General features: G+C 44.2%; 1 protein-coding gene and 1 long non-coding RNA gene across 2 annotated transcripts; one reads left to right on the forward strand and one right to left on the reverse strand.

Annotated features, from left to right (window-relative positions):
• Window positions 1-1231: 1231 nt before the first annotated feature.
• LOC125757456 (uncharacterized) lies at window positions 1232-7748 on the reverse strand. Its single transcript, XM_049413059.1, has 3 exons — window positions 7615-7748; window positions 4145-5874; window positions 1232-1274 (listed from the first exon to the last, which is right to left on the reverse strand). Exons 2-3 carry the CDS (start codon window positions 5062-5064, stop codon window positions 1232-1234), a joined length of 963 nt encoding a protein of 320 aa, XP_049269016.1. The 5' UTR covers window positions 5065-5874; window positions 7615-7748.
• Window positions 7749-7984: 236 nt separating this feature from the next.
• On the forward strand, window positions 7985-9762 carry LOC119381486 (uncharacterized). The gene is made up of 3 exons (XR_005181474.2): window positions 7985-8558; window positions 8639-8780; window positions 9136-9762. It is a non-coding gene; the product is annotated as an uncharacterized LOC119381486 (long non-coding RNA).
• The last annotated feature ends 1008 nt before the right edge of the window (window positions 9763-10770 follow it).

The raw sequence follows: 10770 nt of genomic DNA on the forward strand, positions 1-10770 counted from the left end.
GCGCAATGAACTGGGCTAGTTGGTACTACTTCATTATGTTACAATGCGAGGAAAGAAGCCAAGGCACACAGTGCTGTGTCCCAGCTTTTTCCTCGTTCTGGGAGCACTGAAACAATGAACATTTGAGAACATTCACTTGGAGCTCCTACCATCACATTTGGCTACATGCTCCAAGCCCAGCTCATCCAGACATGATTCAAGGCATCAAGTTGTGTTCGCATACATCATCTGTGTAGAGAACAAGTTATTTTGAATTGAAAAATGGCCATCCACCTGTTTTGCACAAGGCTACCAGGAAATCCATACTGATTTCTCAGAAAGGCAGACAAAAAATTTGTACTGTTCCTGGGCTCAAGCCTGGAACCAACACCTTTCCAGGGCTGTTTCTCTACAACTGAGATAGCCAGTAGGCTAGCAATGGGCAGTGTTAAGGGCCAATTAGTTGAAAAGTCAAAGCACACAGAATGTGGCAAATGGGTCCCGTGGAAACGTGCAGCAGCTTTTAGCAGAAGATTCTGCTTTAATATGTATTTGTGAAAATCAAACTTGAAAGAAAAAACATTACTTGCAGCTGGTTATAAGCTACTTATACCTACTGTGCTTTCCACAGAACTCATTTGTCATATTCAGTGTCCATGCACTTCAAATTGAATTCGCCCTCGCACTTTGATTACTAGCATACTGGTTAGCTTAAATGGTAGAGCGACCACCCCGAAAAAAAAGTCGTTCTCGAGTTCAAACTGTGGACCATGTCAAATTTTTTGCCAACTAAAATGCTGTTCATTATGAGAAATCCATATGAATTTTATCGTAGCTTTGTGCAACAAATGGGAGCGGATGGACAAATGGGAGTGAATGGCCATTTTTACATTCATAACCCCTTCTACGTTGTGCAAAACTCTGCTGTTATAAACGAGTCATTTTCTAGCAGCCAACAGCACATCATGGTGTTTGTAGATCTGGAGTGCTTCCCAATACGGACCACTGAGAATGGCACAGTTGCATTGTGGGGCAAAAGTATATGGACAGTTTGTGCCACTGAGCAAGCTTATGTTATGAGTCCCAGTAGCACATAGTGCTGGCATTGTTGACATAGTTCCTTGAAAGACAGTGGGGGTTAACATAGGCTGAAGTTGAGGCATCTCCGTTGTAGTGCAGACAAAACGAGTGCGGATAGTTCATGCTACTGAGAGAAAGCAACGGAAGACATGGCAGCAACACACAATGCTGTTTATGAGTTTGTAAGGCAGGCCAACTGCGCCAAGGCAGATGAACTGCAAACAAGAGAGCCACATGGTGTTTCTAAGTGTCAAGCTGTACGTCACGAAAATTTAGCTCAAGAAAGTGAGCCCATAGTGTGCACTGTAGGTGACCGCATCTGTTTGTATATAACATGGCAAATAAGCTGATTGGTACAAACTGAGTGAGAAGAGTTTAGCAAGAGTTTCATGCCACGTCTTGAATGTGCTTGAAAAAGTGCGTGAGCCAACATGTTAATAGGCTGCCATCGAACAATGTATCTAGTTTTTCTTTTCTAGTAAGACCTGTATATCCAAAAGTTGGCCTCCCAGACAAATATGTATTATGGGTGTCATACTGTCAATTTTGATCACGATGGGACCTGACTGGGTAGAATTTCTCTACTGTGATTATTTACTGTATGCAAGTTGCAGAAACGAGTCAATCACTGTTGAGAAATCTGACCCTGATTGGGCTTAATTGCGATCAGTAGTGCACCATGTGACAACGGTATCATCCGAGTTAGTTTCTAGGTATGGTCTACATCCAAGCCGTGGATGGATCAACCTGTAAACCTAAAGCGGCGGCACTTACGACTGCAGCTTCGCAAAGTCGTACTCTGTCTTGCTGCAGCTTTTAGCACGCCATTCTTTCTATAACTGTTTGAGACGCTTTGTATACAACTGTCTACATCACATGTTTTTGCTAGTCGTGTTGACTAGTGGCTAAGAAAGAACAAGATACATTTAAGAGTGGATAAATTGAACCTCCTGTGTAATAGATCTGTTTTCAACTTCATTTTGCAGTGTACTGTTAAATATAGTCAATTAGCAGAAGGCACTACCATGTTCGATGTTCCGCTTTCTCCAAGTCACCTAAAAAGTACAATTTATCTTTGCTTGAAATGATCATAACCAAAAAAAAAGAAAAATTAGTACTATATTTCTAGCCTGAGATTTCATTCTATTTTTGCAAAAAGCAGAACATGAATGACTTCAGGTTCAACGCAATTGCAGTTTAATCAAGATTAGTTACTATAAAGCACATACATGACAATATTTTTGTTGCAACGTCGAGTCCCTTGAGATAATGTGCAACACTGACGAACTACAGGCAGTTCTTCACAGATCGTGTCTGAAAGGGTTAATGTAGTCAAATGAAATTTCGCACTTGAATTGAAAGTTCAACCCGACTTGCAGCTCGTTTGTAGCAAGTTCTACTGTGCATTTAGTTCTGATTTTTTTCTTTTTTTTGCACGAAGTTGTACAGAACACACCCTCAATTGGTGAGCTGCTGGCAGGCACTGATTAGTTACTGCATATGCTACCTTTAGGTAGCGTAGTCAGTAACTCTAGCACTGATAAGAAGAAATCAGCGTCTTTAGGTCAAGGGTGCTTGAACTCTTCCAAAAACACCCCCTTCCGTGAAAACGAGCAAGTGTAGCGCAAGAATTTTCAAAAGCTTTACGTTGCGAGGGGTGTTGGACGTGAACAATTCTGTCTTATCAATAATGCAATGTCCTGATGCACTGACAGCGCAGAGGTCATCAAAAGCAAGCTATCGCTTCCATTATAGCACTAAAAGCGCCTTCAAAGCAAAGCTGTCAAATTGAAATCACGGTTTACATGTACAAAAAAAAAGGGGGGGGGGGGCGGCTGGGCAGTCATCGACGCCCGTTAGCAAAGCAATATTTGTTCGCGGCAATACCTAGTACATTTATCGTGTCCCGATCATCGGAAATGAATTTTCAGAGCTCGACTGGCTCGATACCACATCTAGCGCAAGTGAACGATCAAAGAGCTCGATACCTATCGAAAGCGCAGAGCATGACACTCATACAAAGCACAATATTGAATTGGAAGTTGCATCGGAACGTGTATCTTACCAATGACCTCACCTGCTGTGGTGGAGTACGAATATCCACGGGTGAAAAAGGCACCACACCTTCACGTGTGAGAAGACATACCCTAAACTCGATAGCGAGCGTTAATGTTAACATTACCGCGTACAAGAAACTAGCGAAAGAACAATTTACATCGCGCAAACGCTGCAAATTGCAAATAAACAATCCGCCATTGCAGACGATGTCGATGTTGATCGAGCTCTCCTCTGTAATAAAGGATTCGCGCCGTAGCCTGAAAACGTGTGCAGATACCGCTGCAATAATAATAATAATAATAATAATAATAATAATAATAATAATAGTAATAATAATAACAATAATAATAATCTAAGCATTCATAAAGAAAGAAACAGATCTAAATCGATTCTGACTCTGTCCTCGTGGCTTGAAATGAAACTGCATTGCATTACTGTAATGAATGTAGTGCAGAAACCGCATGCACAAGTATGCATTATCAACACAGGAAGACACAACCAGGTTAAGCTTTGACAATAAGGCTTTATTAAAATGCTGGTTTGGTTCCTCCATAGCTTTGGGAAATCAATGTCATTTAACACCTCTACAATCAGTAATACAGTATCTGAAATGAGAAATCATAAGTGAGAAATGGGCAGGTCAGCACATTCACCATCGAACACTTTCCATTCCAGTCAATTATTAATTACAGCAGCAGTTGTGTCAGATAGAGCAGGTGAGACATATGAGTGACTTAAATTTTATATTTAGTGGAAACATCGGTCCAGTGCCAACATCAACGCATAGTACATTTCATATTTGTTGAGGCATGTGGTCATCATTGGCAATAATAATAATAATTTCTGGGGTTTTACGTGCCAAAACCACGATATGATGAGGCACGCTGTAGTCGAGGGCTCCGGAAATTTTGACCATCTGGTGTTCTTTAACGTGCATTGCCATCGTACGTACACGGGCTTCTACCATTTCGCCTCCATCGAAATGTGACCGCCGCGGCCGACATCGATCCATGACTTTTGGCTCGGCACTGTTGTGGCCGCCTCCAGCTTTGCAATGCTTTGCACTATGAGCAATGCCCGACTCATTTCAGTTACTGTTTCAGGTGGGCTCTCATAGTCGTTATTGTCACTGCTTGACAATGTGTTAGCAATGACGACACAGTGAATGTGCTTGCACACTTTGAAGTGTATCAGGTGCGCACACACTGCACATTCATTGCACCTCAAGGGACAGCAAGCAGCATCCCCGACTTTTGTCACTGTATAAGAGTGCCCTTTAGTAGACTGAGATGGCACATTCCACGTGCCGTCTTCGTTTAATTTGGCACAACCTGCCATTTCAGTGCCAGATCTGTGGTACCTTTCAACTGCACTCAACTTCTTGCCCTTTGCTTCTTTGATCATCTGGATTGCCCTCTTCATCAAAAAATGATATGTCAAGTCCATGAGGGCAGAAATTAGTTTATCAACACGCTTATTCTTCTTTCCCTCCAGCATGCTGTGCTTCAACGTCCTGTGCATGCTCTCAAGGTGCATGTTGGTGTTGATACCTGCCCTCGTCCTAAAGCAGTAGGCCCGCTCTTGAGGTCTAACTGCATAGTTGTCCTTGAAGTACTTCAGAAAATCCCTCAGTTTTTCTTCCTCAGTGTCAAGGAATGATTGAAGATACTTTTCAAATTCTTGCTGGTCAAGGAACTCTAAAAGGAGTCGCACGTTGTGGTACACGTCTGGCCTCAGTTGTTTTTCTACACACTCATGTATCTTCTTCTGCCAATTCCTATCCACATGCCAGGTGCAGAGAAGTTTCTGCTGAGGGACACCCATAACTGACGACCATGCCTTGTAAAATTGTGAGGCGTCATCAGACATAAATGTCTTAGCAGCCACTTTTTTGTTGATGGCACACTCAAGAGACCTGAAAAAAGCTGCCAAGTTTTCCTCATTCATCCTGTTGCAGATGAAATAGGCTATAGGTATACCTTATCCCACTTCATCTAGCACTAGAAGAGTGATCAGCTCAAACTGGTACCCTGTAGTTCCATGTGTTGAGTCAAGACACACAGTGCCCGTGCCCAATTCTTCTAACAGCTCTTTTTGTGGCTCTGTCATCAAAGCAAGGGCAAAATCTGTTGCACCAAAAGTACCAGTTGGGTCCACTGCACCTTGTGCCTTATACAGACAGACAAGTGTTTCACTTTTGTCTTACATTGCTTTCACCCACATATCTACACTGACAGCATCATTGGTGTGACACTGTTCAGGAGCAGCGATGTGAAACTGCCGTTTGATGTTATGCAGAGTTATGCGTTCTGCCAAATGTGCTGGCCTCACCTTACATGCAACAGATGTTCTTATATTATTCAATATGGTTTTCATGGGCACACCACGCTCCAGGTCCTCTGCTACGTTGGTTAACGTTGGCCTTTTCTTTGTCACTCATCCTCAAGTGCTGAATTTCTGCTTTATGGCCATAATGCTTTCTTTGGTACCTTACATTTATGGTGATATCTTCAGGTGCCGGGCTCTGAGTGTTCTCCTTCTTCGTCACAGTAATAAATGAAAGACATATCTTAGCGGACTTGCAGGTACCCTGACTTTTCTCTCGACGATTACCATGACCTTCCTTTGGCCTAGCCACTCCTGATCTATTATAGTAGTGGCTCCTCGTTTCCCCACTGGCCAGCTTTTTAGGAGCCGTGTGAAGAATAAACCAACAGTTCTCATTCGCCTCTTCCTGAGCTTTCCATTCACTGAATTCTGTAATACAAATACAACATAGTATCAGAGAGAGACATTAAACCAACAAAAATAGGCCTTAGACATAGATTAATGTCAAATGTTTTATTTTGCTCCCTCACTCTCTCTGCTTCACAAAATAAATTAAGTCCTTCAGCTAACCTTCATCTCATTCAGTGCACTGACATTCCTTCTGAAAAACTTCTGAAGCATAAGTTTTTGACCGAGCTTACGAATGTGCTATCAACGGCAAAAACGACTGGGTGATAAATGTGACATGAGATGAACATGGGTTTTAACAAAAATGGGTCATACAAATGAAGAAACAAAGTATACGGCTTAACAGCGGAGGTCATCAAAAGGTATTAAAAAAGGCCTTTAAAAGGTTAAAACTTAAAAAGTAAGAACAATAAAAGTCAACAGGTTTTGCAAAAACACAAAATCTTTCTTCGAGAGCACACGTTTTCCAGAGTTTTGTGTGACCTTGCGGAGACCTTGTTGCACAGACTCAAGAAAACCAGTGATGTGCCTCCAAAAAACATAGATGGGACAAAAACTGCTGTTATCCCATACGTGCACCAAGTGTCACATAGGATTAAGAAGGCTGCAGGGTGCGCAGGAGTCAGTGTAGTGTTTACCGCCCACAACAAACTTTGGAGGCCTGTGCAAGCGTGTAAACGTGAACAGTGAAAGGCCTGACATGCTGAAAGAAGCACACCACGCGGTTTTTGTCTTGCAAATGCGGCATCGTGTATAAGATTCCGCTCTCTTGTGGATGTGTTTACATCGGCCAAACTGGCCAATGTATTAACGATCGCTTGCGTGAACACGCCAACAATTTAAAAGTCTGACGGCAACATGGCCTTACACTGTGCGGCTTGCGGTTGTACCCCCTTTCTTGACCAGGCTGTCATAGCTCGAGAAATATATGATGCATCATGTGCAGAACAGCTCGGACCCAGCTGTGTCAGCATGCCCTCTGTGTCACTCTCGAAGAAAGAGTCTGCGTTTTTGCAAAACTTTTATTGTTGTTCTCACTTTTTAAGTGTTAACCTTTTCAAGGCCATTTTTAATACCTTTTTACAGCCTCCTTTGTTCAGCTGCATCATTGTTTCTTCATTTGGATGACCCGCTTTTTGTTAAAACCCATGTTCATCTCATGTCGCATTTATCACACAGCCGTTTTTGCCGTTGATAACGCATTCGATCATGAGCTCGGTCAAAAACTTCTGTATGGTATCAAGGGTTTTTTCGCTTTGTCGCCCTGTTTCCATGGGCACGTTACCGCCTGTAATCTTTAGCGAGAAAAAAAAAAGCGTAAGGAAGAAAAAAATTAATTTTTTTTTTTTGATAGTCTTGTTCTGAAGCACTCGATGTTACCACGTGATGAGTGTAGTGCATTAAATGTTAGTTTGAAGTAGCGCTCTATATGTCGTTTTCACTGTCCCTGTCTTGTGCGCTCACCTGTTTCAACACATCATGTATCCACCGGACATATTTGCTCTGCTTTGTTTTTAGAGGGAAAACAAAAAAGCGACGCAAGCGGCAGTACTTTCAGTGTGATCGAGCAAAATTGTGAAAATTAGTGCCTCTGTGCATACTTCTTTTCTTTTTTTTTCTACGCGACAAGCACATGCGAATTATAACTAGCTGGCACAGTGAATGCACGTGGAAGCGGTCATGTGCTGTACAGCCTCACCACAAAAGATGATAAAAATGCTTTTCCAACAACTATAAACTGAAAACAGGATGGGTACTCACCTTTATCTTTGTGGAACGCCTGCTGCACGTAGTCGGCGGCGAATTTGTGCGCTGCGATGTGGTGCTCCACATATTTTTCCAGTGAAGACAGGCCAACGCCACAAACGTCGCATTTCATCACCGACGACACTTCGTGACACGCGCGCGGAGACAGCGCCGGCGGAGGTGAAGATGACACTAGCGGCCGTATAATGAACCGCTGTTCCGTGTTCCGTATTCCGTTTTGGCCGCCATTAGCGCCCCGTGATTGGTCGTTTCAGCTGTCACTCAAGTGACGTGTCGGAAGCCCAAATTTTGGTGACGTCAAAATGACGAATACGCGCTCATTATGCTAAAATATACGGAATCGGTTCCGTCCAAGCGCGGAACAATCTGCGAGTGGCCCCGTTTCGACGGAATAGCAAACATGGCGGTGCCGGCGAGCTTTTTCGTGTTGTTGGCGGCGATCGCTCGGCGGCTCGGCAGCACCGTGAGCGCCCGACGACGCGTTCGACATGCCAGTCGATGAAAGAGTTCGCCGTCACTTTCGCCCGAAGAAAGGAAGGTGCGGCGGTTGTGCGACGAAGTGGCCGAGGAAGGCGCGCGACGGCGCGACCGACTTCGCTGTCGGTGCAGCCTGTGGGTGTTGTGCGGCCTTCGGTTTTTCGCGAGTGGCAGCTTTCAAGCCTCGTTTGGAAGCGAGGATACATGCAAGCTGCGGTGAGCAGACTGTGTGCGATGTTGTGGCGGAGGTAATCGTGCACGCCGGGATCCGTAACAAGTGGGTTCACTTCCCGTGGACGCCGGATGAAAAGGCGGCCTTGAATGTTTCCTACGGCTGCCGGCGTCATAGGATGCGTGGACGGCAGCGACGCAGCGTTGCCGTCATCATTGCACCGAAGGGTGACCATCACAAGGCGGCATTTTATCCCCGCAAAGGACATTATGCCCACATCGTCATGCTAGTAACTATCGGTCTTCCCATCCTTTCGAGCGCATGTCCGCGTAGCGAAATGTGGCTCACAGTGGTTCATGCTTTCGTCAGATCTGCGACGCAGACATCGGAATCCTGCCGTGAACCACTGAGACTAGGATCAGACTATGACGCCCACGTCTGGCGGACGACGCGGCTGCGTGAGCGCATCGAAGGGGCCCGGATTGCCGCGGCCGTACCTTCTGGCTTCTAGGTGAGCAGAACAAAAAGTTGGGATATTCACAGTTTGAGCTAACAGAATATTTTCTCGCGCCATGGTTAATGCCCTGTTTGATTTAACTGTGACAACTTACAGGATGTCACTCACTGCACGTGTGTCATCTTGCAGCTATCGGTTATCCGCTCCATAATATCGACAAATGACTCACATTGTCATGACAGCCCATTTGTAGTAGTCATGCTTCGCGTAGTACGGGTAAGTCAGACTGGTGAGGTGTATAGCATTAGATCATGTAGATGATGCTATCATTGCTCTCTTTGTGTGGCTCAGCCTTGTGGATCTCTTACATGGAAGCAGTATTTACAACACACCACTTGTATTTGTGCAGGTGACAGAGGCTACAAACCAGGACCATGGCTCCTGACACCTCTCCGAGGCTGTCCTCTCAGAAACGGTGTTAAAAAGGCAAGTGCTACACCGCACATGCTGCAATGCAGTCTGTAATGAAGCGTTGTGCTGGGCGTTTGAAAAGCTGCTTCCGCTGCGTTCAGCAGTGCAGTTGTACCCTCCATTAAGAATCAGAATGTGCATCTCACATTGCTGCAGCATGTGCAGTGTTGCACTTGCCTTTACATTGCAGAAGGTGACAGAAATGTTCATGATTTCAGCGAGCGATGATTCCAATAGTGAGCATGGCAGTGTTGTCAGGGATGACCCCGAACCACTGCTTAGACAAGGAAGGTCATCACGCTCCTCATGTATTCCTGGACAAGCTGTCCGCAGTGGTAATCCGCTATTTGGCTAACTGCACCACTGACAACAGCACTAGGCAAGTGTCATTTCAGTGAGAAACATGTGCCTAAGAAGTAACAATAATATATGTGGTTTTCCGTGCCAAAACCATGATACAAGTGTGAGCCACACTGCAGTGGAGGACTGAATTTATCTTGACCACCTGTGGCTCTTTAACGTGAATCTCAATGCAAGTACAGCAGGATCCTGCACGTTACCCTCATGGAGATGTGTTCGCTGTCAGCAGGAACCGACCCATGCGCTGAATGAAGCTTCAGCAGCACGACTTCTTACCTGCTAAGATGTTACCTAACAAGTAGAAGAAAACGTTTCGAAGTTAAATTTCCTGGTAATAATAAATTGCTGCTGGGTTTCATCATATGCTGTATGACCAGGTCTTTCGCAGAACTTGACTACACGTGACTGGGTCATTTTTATGTGGCCGTAGATAGGAACTTTTCATTTAGCAACTGTCAATATAACGCACTGGCAGCTGAGTGCTATAGCCAATTCTCTGGAAAGCAAGGGTTTGTTATTGTTTTTGTTACTGCTGACAGTCTTCTAATCACGAACACTGTTACCGTTATCTGCTCTATGACTGGGAGTGCACACCAAGTCTTTGTCTCCTCACTTCGTGTATAACAACACAGGGCTTGCCTTTTACTTCACGCACAACTTGCGGGCTCTTTTGTTGCACATCCACTGTTCCTTTTGAAAGGGCCAACTGATGCTGAAACAGATCGTCTGGCATTTCAAGTACCTTTTTCTCATTCAGAAGTGTGCTCATTCGTGAATGAAGAAGTAATGTGAAAGAATATGTAAGCAGTCTCTTCAAGACAGAACCTTGTAAAAAAAAAAAGAATTTATTCGTGTTCACACCAATGCAAAGACGGCACATACTTTCTGTGAATAAACGTACATTGTGAAACTGTAGTGTCATGTTTTTAAAGCATTACTCACATTTATTACATGCACAAGTTACAAGAAACATCGTGCTGAAGGAAGCACAGTGTGACATCGTACTGCATGGGTAATTAATGACTACTATAATGCAATATAGATAACATCAGCATGCCTTTCTACTAATGACATATCACGTTGCTAAAAGCGTTATATGCGTTTCAAGGAGCACCTTTGTCGTCGCGTGTGGCAGGGACCAATACTGTAACCAATGTCTGCGCACCTCAAATTTTGGTTTAAGTTCGGCACATGTTGTCTCTGCTTATTGCTG

Source organism: Rhipicephalus sanguineus, chromosome 2, assembly GCF_013339695.2.
Source record: "Rhipicephalus sanguineus isolate Rsan-2018 chromosome 2, BIME_Rsan_1.4, whole genome shotgun sequence".
NCBI classification, from domain to species: domain Eukaryota; kingdom Metazoa; phylum Arthropoda; class Arachnida; order Ixodida; family Ixodidae; genus Rhipicephalus; species Rhipicephalus sanguineus.

Bases quoted from the DNA above. Each gene is read 5' to 3' on its own strand.
- LOC125757456 (XM_049413059.1), bottom strand. From the start codon at position 5,064: ATGAATGAGGAAAACTTGGCAGCTTTTTTCAGGTCTCTTGAGTGTGCC. The intron at 1,275-4,144 runs GCCGAGCCAAAA...TCTTGTTTGCAG, and splicing joins CTGGAGGCGGCCACAACAGT to TTCATCTGCCTTGGCGCAGT.